The sequence below is a fragment of the Drosophila nasuta genome, chromosome 3, assembly GCF_023558535.2.
Source record: "Drosophila nasuta strain 15112-1781.00 chromosome 3, ASM2355853v1, whole genome shotgun sequence".
Taxonomy (NCBI): Eukaryota; Metazoa; Arthropoda; class Insecta; order Diptera; family Drosophilidae; genus Drosophila; species Drosophila nasuta.
Window position 1 is genome coordinate 11,646,335 of NC_083457.1, and position 24,146 is coordinate 11,670,480.

Sequence of the window (24,146 nt, forward strand, 5' to 3'; positions counted from 1 at the left end):
AACTTCTTAAAAAAATCAGAATTCATTCTAATATAAAATGTATTTAATAACAAATTAATTTATTAACTTTATCAAAATCGATGTTTGCCATTAACAAATCGATGTCCAAAATTAGAGATACATCGATAGTGCCGTCGATGTTTCTCCGCTTCTAGTAAATTGCTCTTTTTAACATTCGGTCACACTAGATCCGAGTGGGTTTTGTGCGCACGTTGTACGTAAAAGTTTTATAAATCGATAAAAAGTGTTCAAAACTCAATAGAATATAGAAAATCATTGCACCAAAATCATCGACAAAGTGTACAGTCTTAAATAATACAAAAATTTGGTTATATTTGGCAATTTGTATATGCTTGCGAAATGATTTTTGTGTCGACGTCACCTTTGGAGCCCCGCTCCCGCTGGTCTTTCACTCTCGCTCGCGTTCATTCTTCAACTCTCATTTTTGCTCATTCTCTCTCGCTCTCGCTTTAAGTGTAAAGTGAAATAATATGTTTGATTTTCAACTCAAGTTTGAAATATCTTTTGCTGTTCGGAATTAAAAACACATCGTAAACAGTTGCTCTTCCGTTTTGTGCTATTTTCCAAAATTTACAACAGCCACGACTTTCTTTCACATTTAATAGCCAAGCAATTGCTGTGCTTTTTCGTCACAGCGCTTTCTTTAATTTTACTCACATACACAACATTTACATATACACATATTTATGTTTTGTATGTAATTACTTTTTTGTAGTGTATTCATCGCCAACCACGTTAAAAGGAAGAACGTGAATGTGAATACAACAAAAACATAAAATCAAAAGCCAAAAACAAAGAATAAAACAAATAAATATATATCAATAATCCTAAATCGTAAAATATATATATAAGAAAAAAGAACTTCGTTACATTTCCATTTCCCCTCCTCCTCCTCTGGCAGTGCATGTTAAACGAGAGCTGCCGTCGTCGTCTCAGTGTCGTCGTACTACAAAAACCCCAATTTGCACAAAGGGTCCCCCCTGTGAAAATAAATAGCAATAAATAAGCAAAGATGTCTGGCGAGGAAACGTCTGCTGATCGCAATGTCGAAATATGGAAAATAAAGAAGCTGATCAAAAGCCTGGAAATGGCACGTGGGTGAGTAAAATTATTATATATACATATAACATCGTATAACGCATTTATTTTGTCAACTCAATTTGTTTCCCTTGTTTTGGGGGAAAATTTCATTTCGTTTGTACACACGAAACATTGGTGGGGGAGATGGGGGCAGATTTTGTAGCGCGCCGTCGCTGTACAACACAAATTTGTGGCAATGGAGTGAGTTGCCGAGTATATTGCACTCAGCCCTTGTTGCTTTATGTTGGCCATCAATTGGCGCACTTAATGTGCCAAAAGCATATGTATGTAGCTGCATTTACTTCGAGCCAAAGATTACAGATTGCTTATGCGTTTGCTGTTTTTACGCCTGTCATTTCTCGTTTGAATTAGTTGCAAATGTCAGCGATTTGGTTTAAACCACTTCGATTCAAATAATGTGCGTGGCTCGTTGCTGTCGTTGGTAACAAAACAAAAAGCACACAGGCACCATGGTATTTGCTATGGCGTTGCCCCACACTCTCTCACAAACACACATATAGTACACACACACATTCATGTATGTCACTCTCAGCTGTGCGCTCTTCGTTTTTTTGTGTTCTCTTTTTTATTTTGCACTGTGAGAGAGCACAACACGTTTTCGTCGGGTTTTTATCAGTTCAAACCAGACGCAACCAAACAGAGTAGTGAGTAATGCGTGAAGCCAATGCTAATGCTTTGTTGGCAACACACACATACATTTCGCCAAAGACATTGCTGCAATTCTTTGCTGTTTTAACAATGGAACTCCTTTCCACGCTGTGCTGTTATGAAAAATACGGTTACATTTACATACGTGTGTGTAGAAAATGTGTGCCCATTTCACAAGCATTCTCTCTTGCTCTCAATGAATACGCACTCTCAACTGTCCTGTATGGAATTATTATCTTGCTTCTGTAAAAAGGTCAAATGTGTGAACCATAACAAATCGTATACACTGTGTACTTTGCTGCAATTTGCCATTCACAGTGATTCGTAGCCACCTGAGGCGGGTTTCGGGTCAGGTTGCGTGTTGTTTACGCTACTGTTACAGTTAACTCGATTTGTTTGTCTAACGACTTGCGATAATTATGAATCGTTAATCGGTCTACTCAAATTTGTTGAGACTTAAGTGCCGACAGTTTATTTATATTAACAAAATTTATTTCTTAATGATGTTTATTGCAGCAATGGCACCAGCATGATTTCACTGATTATTCCGCCTAAAGATCAAATCTCTCGCGTCAGCAAAATGTTGGCCGATGAATTTGGTACGGCCTCCAACATTAAGTCGCGTGTGAATCGCCTTTCCGTCCTGGGCGCTATCACATCGGTACAGCACAGACTTAAGTTATATACCAAAGGTACGTTTGCATTTGCAAATACCCAAAAATTGATCATTTAGTTAATTTACACTTGATTACCACTTTGCAGTGCCTCCCAATGGTTTGGTCATTTATTGCGGCACAATTGTCACAGAGGAGGGTAAGGAGAAGAAGGTGAACATTGATTTTGAACCCTTCAAGCCCATCAATACGTCATTGTATCTGTGCGACAACAAGTTCCATACGGAGGCACTCACTGCCCTGCTGGCCGATGACAATAAGTTCGGCTTCATTGTGATGGACGGTAACGGCGCTCTCTTCGGTACCCTCCAGGGCAATACACGCGAGGTGCTGCACAAATTCACTGTGGATCTGCCGAAGAAGCACGGACGTGGTGGTCAGTCTGCGCTTCGTTTCGCTCGTCTGCGTATGGAGAAGCGGCACAATTATGTGCGCAAGGTGGCTGAGGTGGCCACACAGCTCTTCATTACGAACGACAAGCCAAACATTGCTGGTCTCATTTTGGCTGGTAGTGCGGATTTCAAAACTGAGCTCAGTCAATCCGACATGTTTGATCCCGTAAGTGTCCCAGCAATCTGGTCAACCATAGATTCGATTATCTATCATATCATCTCTAATGACATTCTCTTTCAATCCACAGCGTCTACAAACAAAAGTTATCAAACTAGTGGATGTATCTTATGGCGGAGAGAACGGTTTCAATCAGGCCATCGAATTAGCCGCCGAATCGTTGCAGAATGTAAAGTTCATACAGGAAAAGAAACTTATTGGTCGCTACTTTGATGAAATTTCTCAGGTAAGTCGCTTAATTGTGAAGTGGCAACAACGAATTACGAATGACATAAAATTTCTTGCAGGATACTGGCAAATATTGTTTCGGCGTTGAGGATACTCTGCGAGCCTTGGAATTGGGCTCAGTGGAAACGTTGATTTGCTGGGAAAATCTGGATATACAACGCTATGTACTGAAGAATCATGCCAACTCGACGTCAACGACAGTATTACATTTGACGCCCGAGCAGGAGAAAGATAAGTCTCACTTCACGGACAAGGAGGTAATCCATATAGCAAGCGAAGCATTTACTGCTTACTTATAAAAATATACATTCACTTGCAGAGCGGAGTTGAAATGGAATTAATCGAGTCTCAACCGCTCTTGGAATGGCTGGCGAACAACTACAAAATGTTTGGCGCTACCCTGGAGATAATTACGGACAAATCTCAGGAGGGCAGCCAGTTTGTGCGAGGTTTCGGTGGCATTGGCGGTAAGCACACAATTATTATAAACATTTAACAACTAATTGTATATAGTGCGAGTGTAAGCTACAAAATTAATTACGTATCTTTACTGTTTACATTCCTCTTCCTTCATGCTGCTTTTAAACGTAAACTCTAAATGTAACTTGGTCCACTTGACGTCGCTCCTTGTGCATAACCATCAAACTTACTTATAAATATATTTATTAAAATTCTATATGTATGTATAGGCATTTTGCGCTATAAAGTAGATTTCCAATCGCTTCAAGCCGATGAACCGCTGGAGGATGTTGATCTCGATGATTATTAAACAATAACACTGCAAAAACAAACAAAAACAGAAAGCAAAATGAAACAAAAGAAAAACTTAAAGAAAAAGCATTCGCACTGCATAGATTTTCGGATCTCAATACACAATTCTTCGTTTTGATATTCGTTAACATTTCATCAATTAATTTCCTGTGAATCGCCATAAATTGTTCAAAAATTGATAAGAACCAATTTACTTGCCGAAAGGTTTTAAACAAATTTCAACTTAGCAGTTTATTATATACATAAAATAGATCTCCCCCACTCCATATCGTTTCGTATTTGATTGACTAGATTGGATTTTAGTGCTGTTCCAATTTGCATAACCATTAGGAGTTATTTGGAATAAAAACCAATTTTAAATTTATCCCACATTTAGATTTCAAGCAAAATTGGGAACAGATCTGAATTAATTTTCAGTGTTTTTAATGCGATTTTCTTAATAAGATATACCACTTTAAGATGAATACTCTACTTACTTTTAGTCCCCCAATGTTCACATTTGGTTGCATTCTAATAAATTATGAAACGATCCAAATCAGGCGTGTTCCTAATTCTCAATTGTCTTTCGAGAGTGTGAATGCGAAATTGAAAGCTGTTCCGGTTTTACGGAAATCGACTTTGTATTCAGTGTTCAGAAACAGTAGACAAAAAATAAACAAACAACCAAAAAAAAAAAAAAAAAAAAGGAACAACTATAAATAAAGTCAGTACTCTGGACAGCAATCCATTTCGATTCCCACGGAATTGGAATTTAGAACAAACCTGTTGTGTATCCTTGAACTACAAAAACTTTAATTAGATGCGTCCGAGAGAGTCATAGATAAGAAATCAAAGCCATATACATACACTTACGTTTAAATATACTCATGTATATATATGCGTATAGCAGAAATGCTTTTAGATACAAACATAAAAATATATATATATATATTTACTGATATTTAAATATAATTCGCGCAACACAAAAGAAAACAAAATGCAAATAAATTGAAGAAAAAAAACAAATGTATTTACAACAAATTGAATGAGACGACAGCGTAAAAGTTAAAATTAAAGATTTCAACTGTCGACCTGCTCTGCTGACCTTTATGATTCTCGTTAAAAATAATTAACAAATAAAATAAAATAATAGATCGAACCGAAACTCTGTGGCATTATGCAGATATATACTCGTATCTGACAGGCATTTAAAATATTTACATAGGCAATTTCTTTGTTTGCATTTCACACACAAATTCAAAGCGAAACACATTCTAAGTACACACAAACGAAAACCAAAAACAACAATTAAAACAAAAATGCGTAATAATAATAGATGAACAAACAAAACCTGAATAAAATGAATTAATAATATACACATCCCGATAACGTAAACTACAAAATACCGATTATTTTTCGGGGGTATTCCGAATTATAGATTAGATTACGATGCACTGAAACGCCCCCCACACGGCTGCAGAACCGACAATTCGGATTGGAAACTTCACACTACAAAAAGAAAAAATTGATTGATTGGTTGATCCAGCGTCGATAACGCCAGTAATATTCCACCAATTATAATTATCAATTACAATGCCTAGATCACGTTATTATATACCACTTATGTGTTGTGCTATTCGTTATCTGCTTAATTTTTTTATTTCACACTTATTTCATTTATGCCTTTTTGCTTTGTATATTTAATTATTATTTGTAAAAGTTCTTATTCCCGTTGTCAAGCGTTATATTCAATATTATCATTTATTTTTCACAGGTTGCTTGCGCTACAAAGTGGATTTCCAGAGTATGCAACTTGATGAATTGGACAACGACTGCTTCGATTTGGATGACTACTAGATAATTTGCACAGTTGTAAAATCTGCAATCGAACGCAAAATTTCAAATCAAACTGTTCTGTTAAATCATATACAAAACCAAAAAACAAGAGAATTGAAGAGAGCAAATAGAATATTTTAATAATATTATTAAAGCAAGAGAAAAGAGAAAACACCTTAAAAAGTGCACACAATTCTTCTTCCATTTTAACGTTGTTGGCGAATAAAAAATTATAAATTGCAAAAATCCAATTAATTTTCCCCACATATATCATTAAAAAATTAAAACAAAAAAGAATATACAAATGTTAAATCAAGAGAAAGCAACAAAATATACGACGGAAGCCGTTTTACGTGAAACAAAATAGCAGCATTTTTTACTTTTATTGTATGACTAAATATGAGACATTTGCATGTACTATGATTAATTCTCTAATTAATATTCGCAAAGTTCTCCAAGACGCTCGATTTCATCTAATATAAAATCTAATTCGCTTGCTTCCAAAACGGGGAAACACGTCAAGACCATGCGGAAGAAATTGCCCAGCTTGCGACTGCTTAGAGGAGTATATTCAACCATCAAGGTGCCGCTGTACGCCATCTGCTCCTTGATCTTGGGAGCAACCTTTTTAGGGATATGCAAGAATACATAATTGGTAAGGTGTGATGATATAAATAAGACGTTCATTTACCGTATATAAGCGAGTCCACCATTCGGGAGTTTCTTCTTTGCTGCTTACGCGCAACGACTTGGGAATATACCAAAAGGATACATTGGAGTATTCATGTTTATCCAGCACCAACCTAAAGCGATCCGGACGTTCGCGCAGCTTCTGCTCCAGCAAACGGGACATATCAATGGCATGGTCAACCAAATGTCCGTATTGTGCATAACCACGAGCCTTCAACATCAGCCAGAACTTGAAGGAATCGATTTTACGGCCGCATTGGACACTCTTGTTGCCCGAGTCGTAGGAGACGTCATAGAACTTGTCCTGCTGAAACAGATAGTTGACCTCGATGCTGTTGCAGCGTGTCAGCAAATCCGATTCACGAGTGAGGAACAACGAGCACTGCAATGGGACACCAAGCGTCTTGTGCGGATTCCAGGCAAAGGAATCAGCGCGCTCTAGACCCGCTAACAGGGAGCGATATTTGTGCGCCAGCAACGCCGAGCCACCCAGACAGGCATCCACATGCAACCAGATGCCAAAACGCTCTGCAATGTCTGCCAGGCCAGTAATGTCATCAAAGGCTCCAAGCACCGTGGTGCCCGCTGTGGCATTGATGAAGAATGGCTCAGAGCCGCGTGACTTGGCTTCTTGGATCTTTAGCTCCAAGTCAGTGAGAGACATTTGCCCCTTGTCGTTGGTTAACACAGCAATGCAGTTGTCGGCGCCAAAGCCCAGCCAATGAGCGGCTTTCTTTACGCTGTAATGCGAGTCCTCAGAGGTGAAGATGGCCAGTGGACGCAGACCAAACATGCCGGTGCTCTTGACATCAGGATAGCGCTTGTAACGTGCCAGGACTAGGCCATACATATTGGAGGAGGAGCCACCAGGCGCAAAGATGCCATCGCCATTGGTGTAACCAGCTAAACGGCAAACCGTTTTAATGACTTCCGTTTCAATCAAGCTAAAAACAGGTGCCACCTCAAAGGTGTAACTGGAAAAGGACTTAGTATTAGAATGCATATTAAAGTGGTTTTAGAAAAAGGACATTACGTGCTGCTGTTTAAGGCCTCGGTGAGCCATGCTCCCGCCAAGCCAAAGGGATCCATTTGGCCAAAGAGCTGATTGTGAAAGCGGCCATGACAAGTCTTTAGGGAATACTTGATAACCTGCTGGCATATCTGCTCAATCTCAGACAAAGTGTGCGTTTCCTCTTCGTTGATTGACAGGTCAAGCAGTTGCTGTAATTTATAATCAATGGGAAATTTATAGTCAATGCAATTCTCAATTAAGCACACATGTTCAATATACATATATAATATATACATATTAATTAATATTTTTTTCTCAAAAAATTTAACTTCATAACAAACATTCAAGATATCCAATTGTGGTGAAATTGTCACACACTAATTAAAATATTGTTCATTTTATTTTTAGAGTGTCTAATTATGAAATCACGCTTGATATAAGTATTTCTATTTCGATGAATAGGCAAAATTTTATACTAGCTGTTTTATCATTCCTTACCCAACAATTATTATCAGATTGTGATGAAATTCTCAAAAATCAGCTAAAATATTTTCTTTTTTATTTTTAGCATTTTTTCTTGTTTCTAACTAAGCAATCACGTCTGCAATAAGTATTTGTATTTTGATGAATTAGCAAAATTTTAAACAACTTCATACACTTTGCGGTAAAGGTGTTAATAAAGGACAAATAGAAAAAAAAAGAATATAGACTATTTTGATGAATTGGCAAAATTTGAAACTAATTATATTATCATTAATATAGTTCCATTATTTATCATCACATTGTGATGAAATTCTCCCCAACCAGTTAAAATGTTGTTCCTTTTTTTCTCAGCATTTATTTAGCGTCTAACTACGAATTCACGCTTGCAATAAGTATTTTGATGAATTTGCAAAATTGAAAACTAGTTCATAAACTCTGGATATCTGGGTGTTAATCAAAAAGAACAACTAAATAAACAGATGGATTTAATTGCTTACATATTAAGATTGAAAGAAAAGGAATTCCCTTTTGCTATCGGCAGTAAAGTTTACTCGGTCACCTTATAGAGCCGGTATGATAATGTATCACCACAATGTGGAATGCTATGCTGGAAACCAATCGACATATTCGTCTAGAGATTACAGTAACCGGATCATAGAGCTGCATAATAAACTCTTCTAGTGTTGGCTTATCTGGGTGCTGTCACAGACGATTTGACGCGTTGTCTAGACTTTGAGGGGATGCGAAGGAATGAGAGGGCCACTCACCTTTAGTTCATTGGGTTGCTTGAATTCGATTAATTTTTCTTGCGACCATAAAGCAGGATCGGCACAGACTGATTCCTTTTGCTGTACAAGATTAAAGATGTTCTGCAGTATTTGCCAATCGTCCATTAACCTTTCCCGCAGTCCATCGACAATCGATCTATTATCACTCGCCATTTCACGATACTCGTATTTGTGGGCCAACCGTCGTGTCCAGCTGATGAAATTGGAATGAAAAGTGTTTTCGCCGTCGAGCTGTGTGATGTGGGTATTAAATGTTGTTCATTTAAGAGTTGTAAATTAATTCACACACACAAATGCACACATACACTGTCATATCTGCATGTCTATGAGCAGTTCGTGCGGGTACACCAGGCATTTCTAGGGTGAACCTTATCAAAACTACTTAACATTTATGATAGTAAACACTTCTTTTCTTTTTACACTCAATTACTATTCGAAGCGCATACCATTTTCTTTTCTTTTCTGCTCTCTCACGCGCTCTCTCTTCTCACGGTTGGGTCACCTTTATTCATTTACTTGAAGCAGATGTCAATGAATCCTGAGCTTCATTACTTACATAACATGGTTCCGTATTTAAATTTGAAATCGAATCGCTTATCACCGCTTTTAATGGGCCTATCATCAATTCAGTCTGAACGTATTGTAGATAAGACAAAGGTTTTGCAGAACAGCTGCTTACAGCCCCCTTGAGTGATACTCAGTTACAACAATAAGTATGAGAGTATAATATAAACAATTTATAATACAATTAACTGGTTAGTTGTTAGTAATTTCCAGATTTATAACAATCTAGTATTTGATGTATAGATTTATGCAGAAATTCCAATCAGGCGTGAAAGAGTTTAATTAGATCAGAAATTCTTACTGATAATGCTAATAGTATATATTATATAATAATATAAAAAACAAACATTTAAATAAATTCACTTTAAATAAGCACATATTCTACAAATGATGTATTAAAAACCCTTCGATCTAGCTTTTTTCAAATTTCACGATTATGACTGACGTTTTTGCAAATATAAAATGACAATATTTAAATGTCCGTTATGCTTATTAGGCAGACGAGTTATCGCTATATCGATAGCGGTGCGAAAACAATATCGACTATCAACTACAATACCGATAATTTAATACTGTCAGACTTTCGATACTTGGTGTGTGTGAGTGTAATCGAATTTCCTATTGCTGTCGACAGCTGTTCACCACCAAGCCAAACAAACGTAAAATTCACGAAATTCGCACAAAGATATAAACTTTAATCATGGGTCGCGCCGAAGCTGGTACTCCTAAGTACCTTGCCAACAAAATGAAGGCGAAGGGCCTTCAGAAGTTGCGCTGGTACTGTCAGATGTGCGAAAAACAGTGCCGTGATGAGAACGGCTTCAAGTGTCACACGATGAGTGAGTCTCATCAGAGGCAACTGTTGCTATTTGCGGACTCGCCTGGCAAATTTCTGCATAACTTCTCCAAGGAGTTTTCCGATGGCTACATGGAACTGCTGCGTCGTCGCTTTGGCACCAAGCGTACAAACGCCAATAAAATCTACCAGGAATATATTGCGCATAAGGAGCACGTGCATATGAATGCCACACGATGGCTGACGCTCTCGGACTACGTAAAATGGCTGGGACGCACTGGTCAGGTGGTGGCCGATGAGACGGAAAAGGGTTGGTTCGTCACATACATTGATCGCAGCCCAGAGGCCATGGAACGCCAGGCAAAGGCCGAGCGCAAGGAGAAGATGGAAAAGGATGACGAGGAACGCATGACGGAGTTCATTGAAAAGCAGATAAAGAAGGCTAAGAAAGATGAAGAAGACGGTGAACCACAGGAAAAGTATACCGAATTAAAACGCGAGGAAGAGCAGCCATTAAAGCTGGACATACGATTGGAGAAGAAATTTCAGCCAGATTCGATCCTAGGTAAATCAGCGCTAGTCACAAAACGTTCCAGCAACGACGTCGATGAAAAAGTGTTCAAGAAACCCAAGGCAATGCCCGCCGAGAGCAGCAGCAGATCTGCATTGGATGAGATTATCAAGTTGGAGGAAAAGAAGAAGGAGCGTGCCAATCGTAAAGATTACTGGCTGCATCCAAATATTGTAGTTAAATTCATATCAAGCTCGATGGGCGACAAGTTCTACAAGCAAAAGGCTGTTGTCCAGGAAGTCATTGATAAATACCGCGCCAAGATCAAGTTTCTGGATACAGGCGACAAGCTAAAAGTCGATCAGGTAGGTAAAAGTAAATAGTTGCCCAATTCCAATTTATAATTGTTCGTTTTACATTTCAGGCGCATCTGGAAACTGTGATTCCTGCTTTAGATAAGGAAATTCTGGTTGTTAATGGAGCTTATCGTGGCTCTGAAGCATTGTTGAAGAAACTGGATGAACGCAAGTATTGCGTCAGCATCGAGATCCTACATGGTCCATTGAAAGGACGCATTGTAGACAACGTACAATACGAGGATATCTGCAAAATTTACGGCACGTGAAAAAAATGCCGTATTGCCAATTGAATAAGTAAGCTTAAGGTTAGATTTTGTAATCTAATGTTGTACAATTTAAATAAGTTTTTGTAATAATATTACAGTCGTTCTGCCCAAGATATGCATAAAATTAGCATTGATATCATAAATAATACGTATCTGCAATATCTTACAACTTTTCGGAAAACTTTTTTGAAGATTATATTTTTTTTTAGAATTTGATGTAACAAATGTATTAGAGATACAATTTCATAGCAAAACAGATCAAATGAGGATGACTACTTAATTTTATTTTAAAAATCTTAATAATTTGGCTCTAACTCAAGATTAAGAAGAATGCCAAAATTGTAAATCACTTATTGCTATGCAAGTAATTTTTCAACTTTTGGTCTACAGTAATTGTTTATTAATATAAACTAATTGTTTATGTTTGGGCAGAACGTCGTTAAATATGACACATCTGGTGGCAATGACATTTACTAGATTTAGGTAAAATAAACTAAGCGCGCCGAAACATATGTGCTCTTTTTTTTTGCAACAATGCAAACAATGGGTTTTTAAGAAAAGTTCGACACCGTTTTGCAAAATGCTGAATGTAAGCAGAGTATTCGAGTAAAACGCGGAAACAGTTTAACTTCAGCCGCGTCGCAAACTCTTTTAAACATGCGCTTAAATTCGAATTTAAAAAATCAACTCATAGTTTTGATGAGTTTAGCTTTGTGTATAGATGCCAAAAACTCGAGTACGGATTGGTGGCAGGGAATGCCTTACGCTTTTATGGATATACTAACCATGAAGATGAATTTATTCACCGCATTGCCACTTGAAGTTGGCGCCACAGTCATTGACACTTTATGTACGAATATAGAAGATTTATTGACTGATGAAGTGGAAACTAAATAGAAATATATATTTGTAGGTTCCTCAACTCTGTTTATGACTGGCGTTCCTCCGCAAATAACGCCAGATATAACCAAGATGCACTTCCAATACATGACGCCTTGTCTCAACTATACTGTTCCTTTGCTGGAGGCTGAAAAGTTGTGGATGCATCCCAAATTTCGCCAGAATCGTAAATTGGTAATTCTGGCCACTGGCTGGACAAACACAGTCAACGATTCCAGCGCTATAGCAATGATTTCCAAGGCTTTTATGTGCCGACCTGGCGTTAACTTTGTGGTATTAATAAAATTCTTTCCTTGAAATGTCGCAGCAACTTTAACAATTCTTTTGCAGATTGTAGATGCCGCCTACTATGTGGATACGCTGTACAAATGGTCCGCCTTGAACACGGATCTGATAGGCGAGCAGGTGGCCATGGGATTGCAGCATTTGAACAAGGCGATGCCCTGGATGGACATACATTTAATAGGTGAATTGTGATGCCCTTGGTTTTGATGTCAAATACTAATTCTATTTTGTCTGTTTAGGGCATTCCTTGGGTGCTCACATCATGGGAACTGCGGGGCGCACATTCAAGAAGCTCTCCGGCCATTTAGTGTCACGGATAACAGGACTCGATCCTGCCAAACCTTGCTTTCGCTACGAGAAAGCATTACCTGGGCTCCAAAAGGGCGATGCCAGCTTAGTGGATGTGATACACACAAATTGTGGCATTTTGGCCAAACGTGATCCTTTGGGTGATATTGATTTCTATCCAGGCGGTGCACATCCCATTAAACCAGGTTGCCTGACCATTGGCTGCTCCCATACACGTGCCGTCGAGTATTTCGCCGAGAGCGTCTATCCAGAGCATCAACGTAGTTTTCTGGGCATGAAATGTGACTCATGGACGGCGCTGAAGCGACGCAAGTGCATCTCTGAAAACACATCTACAATGGGCTATCTAATCAATCGTAAAGCGAGAGGAATTTACTATGTCGACGTTAATGGCTGGAGTCCATTTGGCAAGGCTGACACTGTCTTGGCGTCAAAACATTTTGCTTGTGATAAGACTAAGTGTTTAAGTTAGATTGAAGTTACATTAAATTATTATTATTGATATAGATGTTGGTTCGGACTTACTGATTATCAATCCTCGGTCTAAACCTTAATAAGTTGCATGAAATGCATACCATGAAATGATATTTGTTTCAGCATAGATTCGGGAGAATTACACATTTTTCCTGTAAAAATGACCCATTCCCATTCATCAAGTTAATAAGCTGATATTAAAGTTAGAAAGTTATATATATTATAGATTACAAAGCTAACGCTACATTTATTCAGTAATTTGTGTTAGATCTAGATCATCGTCGAAGGCCTCGGCGATGCCCTTTTGACTGAGGTACGCCTTCTCCTGGGATTCAGCAATGCGCCACAGCTCATCATCATCGTCACCATTGAGCATGGATCTATTTGCAGCTCCTCGGATGCCCGCTCTTTTGTTAGTGGGCTGAACAGGACCTGGAGTACGAGTTGACTTTTGTCTATTACCCATGAGTATTTGGCTTTCCTCGAAGTAGCTATTGGGATGATTAATGGTCGGCTCCACGTTGGAATTGTGTGTGAGCATAAAGTATTTGCCGCAGGCGAATTGATAGTGTCCTCGAGTCACAAAGAACATGACCTCCTCGATGGCACCGGGCGAGAGGCCATAGGCAGCAAGTTTTGCCTTGACTGTAGGCGGATCTAGCGATTTGTAGGGGCAGCCGTGGCAATCTCCTGGCGCTGCCATCTCCTTGATAATCTTCATGCAGGAGTAGGGTGTGTAGTTGACCATGGAACCCTTCTTGCCATAGTTATGATGAATGTTGTACTCATAGCTGCGGGCAAACTTATCCACATCCATTTTCTTGGTGAACTCCTCACGCCAAAAGCGCAACGAATCCTCAAGACTAACGCCAATGCCCTTCAAGAAGAGGCCGTACTGCATCCGACCGCCATGCTTAATGTGATGCTGGCTGCGTATGTGATCGTGGCACATGCGCATGCACAGCGGCATCGATGTCTTGGAGAGCTGATCCAGCGATTCGATGGGCACAGATGCGTCCTTGCATACCGTGTAGTCCTTGCCCGTGTACGAGTTGTGCAAGGATTTAAGCATGCGGGAAATGCGTTCATCGGCCTCCACATCGTTGATGAAAGCCTTGGCTGCTTGCATGCCACGCTCAATCTCTTCCAACTGCCGGGCAGCCACAATCGAGACCAGATCGTGTGTGTTCACATAGGCATAACCCGCCTTCAGATAGCAGCGACGCGTTCGCACCAAGTCCAGCACTTGTGTGAAGGGCACCTTGTAGAATTCGAGCAATTCGATCTTGGCCACACTTTGACCCACCGTACTCTCGTACAGACCATCCTTCACCTCGTCCTTCTGGGCCTCGGTCAGCGGTTGTATGTGAAAGCTGTTCTCTTCCAGAAATTGTTTAATCTCAGCGGTGCTCAATGCGGCGAACTTGTACTTGAAGAACTCCATTTCACGTGCCACAAACCAGCGTAGCAAGTCCTCCGATCGACAGTAGGCCAGGCGCAAAATAAAGTGTGACAGATAATCTCGACGACGCATCTGCAGATCCGCTTCCTGTTTGATGCCGCCACTGTGGCTACTGCACATGCGCAAATAGCCGCGTAATCCATCTCTGGTCAATTCAGCGTTTACGTATTCCTTCCAGTCATCGGACATCATACGAAGACCCTTCGTTGTGGCGCGATCGAAGACACGCAATAGACGCAGACGTTCCAGGGCGAGATCTTCGAATTCATCGATGTGCACATCCTCCGTGGGCGGGAAATGATAGATCATCACATTGTGCGGGAATTTGGATTCCAAGCTAACCACTTCTACTTTGACATCATGGCGTGCGCGTTTCTTTAAATTAAAATCCATGTTCGCGTTGTTCTCTTTCTGTTGTGGTACTGACAATAATGGCGCCAAAAATATTCAGCAACAGCTGTCGCACTTATCGATATGTAATTGGTATGTCAGTCTATCGTTGAAGTTGACTCGCATTCGTTGGCTTTCGATATTTATTCGCTGCCATACTTCGATAAAGTAATCATATGCTCAATCGATTAATAATATTAACAAAACAAAACAAATAAAATCTGTGAAATGGATGAAGTTTGTCGATTTTGTACAATGTACGCGGACACTCTTCAGCATATATTTGCTGTTCGTGATCAGTTGGACAATGAACCTCCGCTCATACATATGCTGGAAAGCTGTACAGACTGTGAAATCAATGCATCGGATGCATTACCCCAAAACATATGTGAAAACTGTGTATTAGCTGTTAAAAGTGCATATCAATTTAAGCTGAAATGCGAAGAAAGCCAAAACTATTTCAAGGATCTTCTTGGTCAAACCGACCGCAAACCCGACATCAATGAACTCACCACAGGCAGCTGGTGTGTGACAGAAAGCGCCATAGGCGAAGTGCACTTAAAATCAGATGTAGACCAAACATTGGAAGTTCAGTTCAAAGCGGAGACCGATGACAGCCTAGAGAGCAGTGGAGAGAGAACAGTAGAAAACAGCTGGTGTGTGTCAGAAAGCGCCATAGGCGAAGTGCACTTAAAATCAGATGTGGGCCAAACATTGGAAGTTCAGCTCAAAGCGGAGTCCGATGACAGCGATAGCTCAGAGAATAGTGGAGAAAGAATAGTGGAAAGAAAATGCTACCCAAAGCGTGAATCCAATCACAAAAAACGCCCCACTTTTTGTGCCATTTGCTGCAGATGGTTTCCCACAGATCGCGACTACAGACTCCACAAACGCACGCACGCCGAGGAGCTGCCACACAGCGGCTACAGACACCACAAACTCATGCACTCCGAGGAGCTGCCATATAGATGTACTTCCTGCCCTCTCAGATTCTGGACCATTCAGAAACTAAGGAAACATTTGGTGACGCACATGGGCGAACGACTCCACAAGTGTCCACATTGCCCCAAGGCATTTACACATTTGTGTCTGCTCAAGAAGCACAGTTATGCTCATAATGAGGACCGCCCATTTACATGCCCATATTGCCCAAAGACGTTTAAGCGCAACCACGATGTGACCAAACACAGTATCGTGCACACCGGACTAAAGCTTTATCAGTGTTCGGAATGCAACAAGAGCTTTGGCAGAATATACGATTTGCGAGTGCATGCCGATCATCTGCATTCTTCAAAGCAGGTGTACATGTGTTCCAAGTGCCGAAAGACGTTTGCCAAGTCGAACATGCTATCGCGACATGTCAAATTCTGCACGGAAATTGGTCAAACGGGGACGTAAACAAAACAACGAATTCAATTAACTCGAATTAAAGCCAAAACAGCTGTGTGGAAACAGCTTTAATCGATATACGTTTCGTCACACTGCGTTCGATAACTTACAATTTATAAATATAATTTATCGACAAATACATTGGGAATATCTTCTAACAGCTTTTTGAATATGCAATATTAGAATTCAATTATTTTTGTTTTATTTTTATACATGTATCATACATATATCAGGTACTTAAGAAAAATCTGACTAGAAGAGCTCTGCAGCATTTTGGCGTTCTAGGCCTTAGAATCTTTTGTGCCAATACCAATATATTCCAGTGACTTTCTTAAGCGTTTCCAAAACAATTTGCGTTCCTCCGTCGATGGTTGTTTGCCTGCTTTGCTTGGCCACTTAATGTAAGTTTTGATGTCCATTAAATATTGCAGAGTCTTTGGTCGTTTTCTGCGCGGTATATCCTCCAAAAAGACAAGTATCAAGTGTTCCTTGCTTACCTCAAATATGCTGCAAAAACATATATATAAAATATTTGGAGACTGATTTGATCTCTTATTGCAATCTTACCGATGTTGAGCCAAATACATTTCAAACTGACACCAGTGGCTGAGCAAGAACTTAGATGATATCAGCAACATTAGAGAGCGTGAACGATCCATGCACGAGATAATGTTATCAAGAATAGTGACGCCAATCTGTGAAGATATGAAAAAATACAATATTTCAAGTATGAAGTGTATATAGTATTCACTTAATTTAATAACAAACCTGAAAATCACGCTCGTGTAGGCAAATCGAGATATCACCAGACTTTTCCACATTCGGCAGTAATTCTTCAAGCACCCAAGGACGATCATTCTGGCAGTAGCTAATGAAGATGTCATAGACCATATTAGGATCATGCTCTGTAAGATGATGAAATTTATCCAGCGACTCTTTGGAGGCTCTCGACAAAAGCGCCGCCGACTTGAGCGATGCATAATAATAATGAATATGCCAACGTTTTAGATAAATGATGAAACCCAGAATGCTAGCACCCAAAATGCTGCCAATAACGGCTGTTATAATCATAACGGTGTTGTGGATTTGTAACTCCAGATCAGCCATTGCACGAACTTGGCAATTTAACTGATCCACTTGTATCTGATCCGTTTCATTGAAGCACCAATAATGCGTGGCCTCGTAATCTAATAGCTGAAATTTTAGCGAGGTGTCGTTATAAGTCTTTGTGGTTGATGCTGGGCACGTTCTGGTTTTCAGATCCGAAGTAACAAAGTGGAGTTTTCTAATCTTGTTTAGTTGCTTAAAATCCTTGATATTCTTATAGCTCTCCGTAAGCAGTGGAATGATACGACTATCCCAGAAATCGCGCTCAAACTGCTTATAGAACAGTTTACTTAATTGACTCCAATTAGTGCGATTGAAGAGTAGATCTCGTGCTGTATCTTCGAGTAATTCATAGGAGCAATTGGCTTGCTTATTATTATTGGCAGCCACCTCGACGACCTCGCGGAGCATGCAATTACAGATGAAATTATTGTCACCCAGACTGAGATACTCTAGATTTTCGAAATCCTTAAGCATTTCGGTGGAGAGCATGTTGATGTTGTTACTGCGCAAGTTGAGCACACGCAACGATGAATTATTCCGGAACACACTCTTGTACCAGTTTCCAATGTGATTGGAGCTAAGATCGAGCACCTTGAGGCTGACTAGCGACTCAAATACATCGCTCGACAAGGCATTGATGTTGTTGCCAGCCAGGCCAAGGACTAGAAGATTTCTTAGCGGTTTCGACCAACTTAAATCCCCAAGATTGGAGTGCTCAAAGTACAGACATTTCAGTGTATCCCCAATGCCGTCGAAGGCATCGTCCACAATGTTGTAGGATATGAAAGAATTTCCCGATAAGTCGAGTCCCTCGAGTGCTGTGTTCTTGAAGAGTCCATTGCTCACCATGGGAAAAGATGTGTAACACAAACTAAGGTACTTTAGTTTACTTCCCAGGTGTGTAAAGGCCACCGCACTATTGCGTGTTATTTTCGAGTGGGATAAATCTAGATAGACCAGCTCTGGTAGCATTTTAAAGACAGTCTGATAAATCTTTAAGCCATAAACCAAGTTCAAAATGACCTCTAGCGTGGGCATCGAGAATTGGTAATTGTAGTTCAATACGTTTGTAAAGGATAGATCCAGATACTGTAGTCCTTGTATATGGTAAAAGGTATCGGCCTCCAATGTCATGATCTTGTTGTTCGAAATAAACAATTTTCGTAAGTTTGTCACATTGCGAAAAGCTTCTCTGGTCAAATACTCGATGCTGCAGTTGCTGACGTCCAGCTCCAAGAGTTGCGGCATATTCGGAAACTTGGCCCAAGCAATGCTTTCCTCTAAATGGAATAAATAAAAGTAGATTATTATTTAGGTATATAAAGAAATTCATAAAGCTCGAACGCTTTGGAATTTTTTCGTGTCTTACTTGAGTAGCCAAATAATCTGTGCATTATCTGTAGTTTACGTATGTGATCCTCATAAATGAAATCTTGTGTGTTTGGTGTGTCTGTGTCTTTGTTGAATTCAAGATGTAAGCACATTCGATCATACAGATCAATGTTACCACTGGCAAGCAGTTCATCTCTGCATTTATTGTGAATTTCATTGTTTGGTTTAATTTGAGTGTCTTGCAAGAATCGCTCAATAGCTGAAATTTCGCAAAAACGCCTGTAAATTAGTCTGTATGTGTTTTGTGCATCTACTTTGTGCGCCAAATTATATAGAACATTTTTTACTCACCTTCAGCATCCGCATTTATTGCCGAAAACTGATTGCCTTGTAGTGACAAATACTTTAGTGAACCTTTCATTGAACTCAAGGTGATATATGGTGCTGCATTTAAGTTATTATATGCCGCCGAAAAGGCCTGTACTTTTGAAAAGTTTAATCTTCCTCCAAACTTCGATTTGAATAACAAATCTAGATCTCTTGATATATTGCCATGCGAAAGATCCAAATACCTATGTGTGGCTGTAAGAATGAATAGTATTTCAAAACGTTAGTTCAAATGCGCGGTAATCGATAATTATCACGTTAAACGCTAAAGGGCATATCGATGTAGCACCTATTTATTATCGATGTGCAATGACATGATGCTTATCGATGTTCGAAATCCATTCAGCATTCATTGTCGATACGGTCAACACATGTTTTTTACGCATCTCCATCAAAATACAAAAATAAAAAATGGATAATGTTTGCCGGCTGTGTGCCATGAACTGCAGCTCGTTGGAGAATATATTTGCTAAGCGGGACCATCCCAACGATGAGCCAATGTTTTTGGTTCTGCTGGACTATTGCACTGGCCACACATTTAGGCCATACGATGGCATGCCTCAAAACATATGTGGACCCTGCATTATGGCTGCAAAAAGTGCATTTCAATTTAAACAGAGAGTAGACCAAACTCAGAAATATTTCAAGGATATGCTGAGTGCAAATGAACATAAGACAAACATAGATGGGCTTAACACTGGCCAATGGTGCATTTCAGAAAGTGCTCAATTGCAACCGATTGGAATGCAGAATAATTCACTAAATGCACCTGAAGATGAGGACGAATATGAGGATGAGGACAGTGAAGAAAGTTCGCTAGTAAAGGAAACAAACTCAACAAATTTGAGGGCGATTAAAACTAATAGGAGCTCAATGAAATTCTGTGAGAATTGCAAGTGGCCACTTGAACCAGATCCGCCCCGTGATGGACGCTCCTTTAGATGTCCGTTGTGCTCTAAACTATTTCGCACAACACGAGGCTACAAGACTCATTTGAATGCTCATACTACAGGGATACCATACGAATGCTATGCGTGTAAGAAACAGTGCGAGAGTATCCAAGATCTAAGGAAGCACTTGTCGACACACAAAGATCGAGATCGTCCATTCCAATGCCCACATTGCCCCAGAACTTTTACCATGTATGGGCGCTTTAACAACCACCGTTATACGCATAGCGATGAACGACCCTTCAAATGCCCCCAATGCCCCAAGAGATTCAAACGAAACGCTGAAGTGGCCAAGCACAGCATCGTCCACACCGGAGAGAAGCCCTACCAATGTGCTTTGTGTCTTACGGGCTTCGCCAGACTCCAGAGCCTGGGAATACATGCCGACAGACATTCGGAGACCGACATGTGCTACAAATGTGCCAAGTGCCCGCAAGTATTTGACAAGCCGCGTTTGCTGTTACAGCATGTCAAGACCTGTCCAGAAGTCGCAGCATCCAAGCACGAAATTCGTTGATATCAAGAGGACATTGTAATGAAGACTCAGCAGTTTAAAATAAGTCTTATTTAAACAAACGAAATGTGGCATTGTTTACACTTATTGTAAGCAATATTGTAAAAATATTGTAGAGTCTGCCCGACAACGAGATACTCGGTAGACATTTTAAGAAAGTTCTAAAAAAGTGTACAAATTTTCTGAATATTTTTTTTTAAATAACATTTAAGTTAATTAAGTTTAGTATTACATAAAGAAGTTATTCAGTTTAATTATTTTTTTATAGTTGGGACTTACTATATGTATGTATGTTTTAATACGGACTGAAATACGTTTTTTTTTATTTATTTATCTTCTTATAGTTAACTTATATGTATTTGTAAATAAAAACTTTTTTCACAGTTCTGGCTACTGTGTTCTTTGGGTTATAAAAATGTATATTATATGATTTTACTTACAGAATCTGGCATTTGTGGTTCTTAGTGTACCATTGGGATATACCCACCACAAGATGTCTTGTTTTATCCTGTCCAAAAGGCAGGTGTTTCCATCGTCAGTGTCGTATTTAACGAACAGCGATTTAAGATTTGTTTCACCTAACGGATTGTCGGTGTTATCTATTTCATCGTCGATGTCCTGCGATAGACTCTGAATAGCTGCAGATAAGCTCTCTTTCAAGCGATAGCTCTCTTTCAAATGGCGCTCAATATGATTTGGCCAATCTTCAGATTCGTTAGCAGTTATTTCAATGGAATCATTTGATTCCTCGTCAATTGTTTGTGCAGTAGAAATTGTTAACTGTGATTCACATAGAATCAGCAAGAATATTAATATTTTTACTTGAATATACATTTTATGGTCCTTTTCAACGTATTGACGATTGGTAAATCGAAATTCGCGAGTTACTTCGAATTTTCGTTGTTATTATCAATATGTTGCGTTTCATTTAAGTTTTTCGGTGCGTTGTAGATTTTATTATATGTACACAATTCTCACACTTGCTCATTTATTGCTTTAAACACATTAGTCAGCATATTCTACAGTAAATTGCCTTTGATTTGTTCACAATTCGTAGATTATATTCTATATTATTGATCGATTTCAGCGACAGAAGCGCTAATGTATACCACACTTTAGGGAGCTGAAACGAGACTAATGGTCAGAAATCGGAAACTCGAGGTATATGAATAATTTTATGATACCAAGATAGGGCTTATCAATTTTGGCAATATTTTCTTTCGCTTTTCAATGGGTTTCAGTTATCAGTTTAGCAGCTTTATGGCCCTAGCCCGCCTCTTTCTCTCTCACTCTCATTCTCTCACGGTATTTCCACCCACGCCTTAAATAGTTCATCACGATATGGTAATTAGAGCAATGTATCTCTCTTTAAGCCCTGAAGTCTCTTATCATAATAAGCTTAAGAGCGCATCGGGAGACAGAAATCCTTGTTTTTTAACTTGTAAATTGGCTGTATTACTTTAAAATGGCCTAAAAAATGGCAAATAATTCAGATTATTTATTGTATAGCTGATACGTTTTGAGATATGGGCTGATTGATAAGATGGTTATAGCAAATCTGAGATTAGAAGTGGATTTTGTTTTATTTCTGTACCGCACTATATAACTTTTAAATCATTCTTTTCGCGTGTATTTTTAATCTTGGTTTTGCAATTTTTCCAGACGTCTATGAAAAAATATATATACTTCGCGGTGATTAAAATTATAAGACATTCATTCATTAATTATTAAATAGGAGAAAACACGAAAAGCCGTAGAAGTTTCTAGTTTAGCAAAAAATATCTGTTTCAGCGGACATTTCATATTTTTTAAATTAGAAAAGTTTAACTGACTATGTAAATTTATTCACATGTAGAAAATGAATAATTATTTGAATATTCAAGTTAATTGGGCGCCAAGTCTTATCGTTTGTTACTTATCGTTTCTTACTGTTATCGTTGATCGTTTCCTTGCGCATTGGTGTAGTTTTTATCGATATTAATCGATTGAGCACGCGCATTCGACTTCAAAATAAAAACAAGCTCTTCGCGCCTTCAGTCAAAAAAAAAAAATAACTACAAAATGAATTAATTTTACTGTTGTTGCGCGGCAGCATATCTGAAAACATTGGATGAAGATATGAATTCACCTCTGATTGTTATTCTGTATGTTTGTATCAACTAAGAAGTCTGTCAACAGATTTACTGCCACAAACAATGTGTGCTGCGTGAATGCTTATCAATTTTGCAATATTTCCAATGTTTTGCAATGAAATTTAGCAATCGGATTATAAGTTTTATAGCATGAGTTGCGTTTCTCTTAAACTTTGGATTCATTTATCTACTCATTCTCTTATAGCAGTAAAATCTAAGAGTATAATATATTTCTGATTGTTTACACATTATTCAATCGTAAGCAATCGGTATTACTTAAAAGCTATTAATACCGAATTATTTTGATTTACTGCCAATCTGATACGACTTCTGGTATGGCCCAATTTTAATTTATTGGACTAATACCCCAAATAAATTTAAAATCTCACTTCAAATAAAGTAAAAGCAGTTGTGTGTGATTGTCTAGTTTACCTTTGGAGGCCATACCATAACTACGTAAAAATAATAACGGGAAAGCGTTTTTTGTATCAACTTTGCGCTTTAATTTAATATGTTTTAAATATAAACAAAAAACGTAATTTCAACTCACGCACTCTTTTTGCTTTGCGTGAAAATAAAAGAACTCTCTGATTAATTTATTATTATAATTTTAAACCAATATATGCTGTCAAATGTTAATTCGTAGTTACATTAAATGTTAACAATTCAATTTTTTTTTTAACATTTGAATGTGATTTTTGCGCGGTTTGTGTCAAGCAAATCGTTTTCCAACACTAAAAGTAAGAAATCCCTTACGGTGCGTGACACGAAACGTTTTGGCTCGATTCGAGTTTGAAGTCACGAGAAACAATCACCTTTAGTTTATGCTAAAGCCATGCCACCCACCCTCCCTGCTCCTGATTTCTGAATTAAAACACACAACAGACGACGACGCGTCGCAATACTCGTTATACTACATGGCGTGCAAAATAAGTCCAACCACCCAAACCACCCCGCTGGGGTGAATCGCCCCGCCGCCGTTAAACTGGCTGGTTAAACAACCACCTTCTGTTTTCGCTCTCTCTCGCTCACGCTCCTGATCACGCTACTTCCTGTCCCGCTTCGACTGCATCGCTGACCGGCGCTCGTCGTGCGCTTTGTCGAAGGGAATCCTCGGCTGGACGTGCTGCTCGTGTATGCGCTCGTCGCTTGTTTTGTGCTTTGCCAGCATGATTCGAGTCGCGTGGCGCGTTTGGCTGTCAGTTTACACGCATC

The 24,146-nt window shown here is 39.1% G+C and overlaps 7 protein-coding genes across 10 annotated transcripts; 4 read left to right on the forward strand and 3 right to left on the reverse strand.

Moving 5' to 3' along the window:
* Positions 1-109: 109 nt before the first annotated feature.
* LOC132789339 (eukaryotic peptide chain release factor subunit 1) lies at positions 110-6,192 on the forward strand. Of its 3 annotated transcripts, none has more exons than XM_060797290.1 (8): positions 110-214; positions 923-1,119; positions 2,287-2,462; positions 2,533-3,002; positions 3,085-3,240; positions 3,302-3,499; positions 3,562-3,709; positions 3,932-4,698. In XM_060797290.1, exons 2-8 carry the CDS (start codon positions 1,034-1,036, stop codon positions 4,009-4,011), a joined length of 1,314 nt encoding a protein of 437 aa, XP_060653273.1. In that variant the 5' UTR covers positions 110-214; positions 923-1,033; the 3' UTR covers positions 4,012-4,698. The 3 variants fall into 3 exon arrangements, with proteins under 3 accessions (XP_060653273.1, XP_060653271.1, XP_060653272.1); XM_060797288.1 differs by lacking the exon at positions 3,932-4,698 and adding an exon at positions 5,767-6,192 and having other exon boundaries at positions 111-214; XM_060797289.1 differs by lacking the exons at positions 110-214; positions 3,932-4,698 and adding exons at positions 286-300; positions 5,767-6,192.
* On the reverse strand, positions 6,173-9,020 carry LOC132789338 (cysteine sulfinic acid decarboxylase). Its single transcript, XM_060797287.1, has 4 exons — positions 8,781-9,020; positions 7,552-7,739; positions 6,520-7,492; positions 6,173-6,452 (listed from the first exon to the last, which is right to left on the reverse strand). The coding sequence occupies exons 1-4, from the start codon at positions 8,952-8,954 to the stop codon at positions 6,264-6,266; spliced, it is 1,524 nt and encodes a 507-aa protein (XP_060653270.1). The 5' UTR covers positions 8,955-9,020; the 3' UTR covers positions 6,173-6,263.
* A 950-nt stretch (positions 9,021-9,970) lies between these two features.
* On the forward strand, positions 9,971-11,806 carry LOC132791365 (DNA/RNA-binding protein KIN17). Its single transcript, XM_060800250.1, has 2 exons — positions 9,971-11,037; positions 11,097-11,806. The coding sequence occupies exons 1-2, from the start codon at positions 10,066-10,068 to the stop codon at positions 11,295-11,297; spliced, it is 1,173 nt and encodes a 390-aa protein (XP_060656233.1). The 5' UTR covers positions 9,971-10,065; the 3' UTR covers positions 11,298-11,806.
* Positions 11,807-11,880: 74 nt separating this feature from the next.
* On the forward strand, positions 11,881-13,492 carry LOC132791368 (vitellogenin-1). Its single transcript, XM_060800254.1, has 4 exons — positions 11,881-12,147; positions 12,211-12,470; positions 12,528-12,663; positions 12,722-13,492. The coding sequence occupies exons 1-4, from the start codon at positions 11,955-11,957 to the stop codon at positions 13,261-13,263; spliced, it is 1,131 nt and encodes a 376-aa protein (XP_060656237.1). The 5' UTR covers positions 11,881-11,954; the 3' UTR covers positions 13,264-13,492.
* LOC132791362 (DNA primase large subunit) lies at positions 13,474-15,214 on the reverse strand. Its single transcript, XM_060800247.1, has one exon. The coding sequence runs from the start codon at positions 15,118-15,120 to the stop codon at positions 13,513-13,515; it is 1,608 nt and encodes a 535-aa protein (XP_060656230.1). The 5' UTR covers positions 15,121-15,214; the 3' UTR covers positions 13,474-13,512.
* Positions 15,215-15,283: 69 nt separating this feature from the next.
* Positions 15,284-16,691, forward strand: LOC132791366 (zinc finger protein 676-like). The gene has a single exon (XM_060800251.1). It carries the CDS (start codon positions 15,346-15,348, stop codon positions 16,513-16,515), a length of 1,170 nt encoding a protein of 389 aa, XP_060656234.1. The 5' UTR covers positions 15,284-15,345; the 3' UTR covers positions 16,516-16,691.
* On the reverse strand, positions 16,681-22,419 carry LOC132791355 (toll-like receptor 4). 2 transcript variants are annotated; one of them, XM_060800235.1, is made up of 7 exons: positions 21,984-22,419; positions 21,240-21,922; positions 19,300-19,530; positions 18,986-19,207; positions 17,275-18,896; positions 17,074-17,201; positions 16,681-17,013 (listed from the first exon to the last, which is right to left on the reverse strand). In XM_060800235.1, the coding sequence occupies exons 2-7, from the start codon at positions 21,631-21,633 to the stop codon at positions 16,788-16,790; spliced, it is 2,823 nt and encodes a 940-aa protein (XP_060656218.1). In that variant the 5' UTR covers positions 21,634-21,922; positions 21,984-22,419; the 3' UTR covers positions 16,681-16,787. The 2 variants fall into 2 exon arrangements, with proteins under 2 accessions (XP_060656218.1, XP_060656219.1); XM_060800236.1 differs by lacking the exon at positions 18,986-19,207 and having other exon boundaries at positions 21,240-22,418.
* Positions 22,420-24,146: the final 1,727 nt, after the last annotated feature.

Excerpts from the sequence above, each read along its gene's own strand:
- LOC132791355 (XM_060800235.1), bottom strand. The coding sequence starts at position 21,633 with ATGTATATTCAAGTAAAAATATTAATATTCTTGCTGATTCTATGTGAA. Across the intron at positions 19,208-19,299 it reads AATAAATGCGGATGCTGAAG|CTATTGAGCGATTCTTGCAA; the intron begins GTGAGTAAAAAA and ends GCGAAATTTCAG. Across the intron at positions 18,897-18,985 it reads CAGATTATTTGGCTACTCAA|AGGAAAGCATTGCTTGGGCC; the intron begins GTAAGACACGAA and ends TATTCCATTTAG.
- LOC132791366 (XM_060800251.1), top strand. The coding sequence starts at position 15,346 with ATGGATGAAGTTTGTCGATTTTGTACAATGTACGCGGACACTCTTCAG.
- LOC132789339 (XM_060797288.1), top strand. The coding sequence starts at position 1,034 with ATGTCTGGCGAGGAAACGTCTGCTGATCGCAATGTCGAAATATGGAAA. Across the intron at positions 1,120-2,286 it reads AGCCTGGAAATGGCACGTGG|CAATGGCACCAGCATGATTT; the intron begins GTGAGTAAAATT and ends TGTTTATTGCAG. Across the intron at positions 3,710-5,766 it reads AGGTTTCGGTGGCATTGGCG|GTTGCTTGCGCTACAAAGTG; the intron begins GTAAGCACACAA and ends TATTTTTCACAG.
- LOC132791365 (XM_060800250.1), top strand. The coding sequence starts at position 10,066 with ATGGGTCGCGCCGAAGCTGGTACTCCTAAGTACCTTGCCAACAAAATG. Across the intron at positions 11,038-11,096 it reads ACAAGCTAAAAGTCGATCAG|GCGCATCTGGAAACTGTGAT; the intron begins GTAGGTAAAAGT and ends TTTACATTTCAG.
- LOC132791362 (XM_060800247.1), bottom strand. The coding sequence starts at position 15,120 with ATGGATTTTAATTTAAAGAAACGCGCACGCCATGATGTCAAAGTAGAA.
- LOC132789338 (XM_060797287.1), bottom strand. The coding sequence starts at position 8,954 with ATGGCGAGTGATAATAGATCGATTGTCGATGGACTGCGGGAAAGGTTA. Across the intron at positions 7,740-8,780 it reads AGCAACCCAATGAACTAAAG|CAACTGCTTGACCTGTCAAT; the intron begins GTGAGTGGCCCT and ends TATAAATTACAG. Across the intron at positions 7,493-7,551 it reads GAGGCCTTAAACAGCAGCAC|TTACACCTTTGAGGTGGCAC; the intron begins GTAATGTCCTTT and ends GTCCTTTTCCAG.
- LOC132791368 (XM_060800254.1), top strand. The coding sequence starts at position 11,955 with ATGCGCTTAAATTCGAATTTAAAAAATCAACTCATAGTTTTGATGAGT. Across the intron at positions 12,148-12,210 it reads CACAGTCATTGACACTTTAT|GTTCCTCAACTCTGTTTATG; the intron begins GTACGAATATAG and ends ATATATTTGTAG. Across the intron at positions 12,664-12,721 it reads GATGGACATACATTTAATAG|GGCATTCCTTGGGTGCTCAC; the intron begins GTGAATTGTGAT and ends TTGTCTGTTTAG.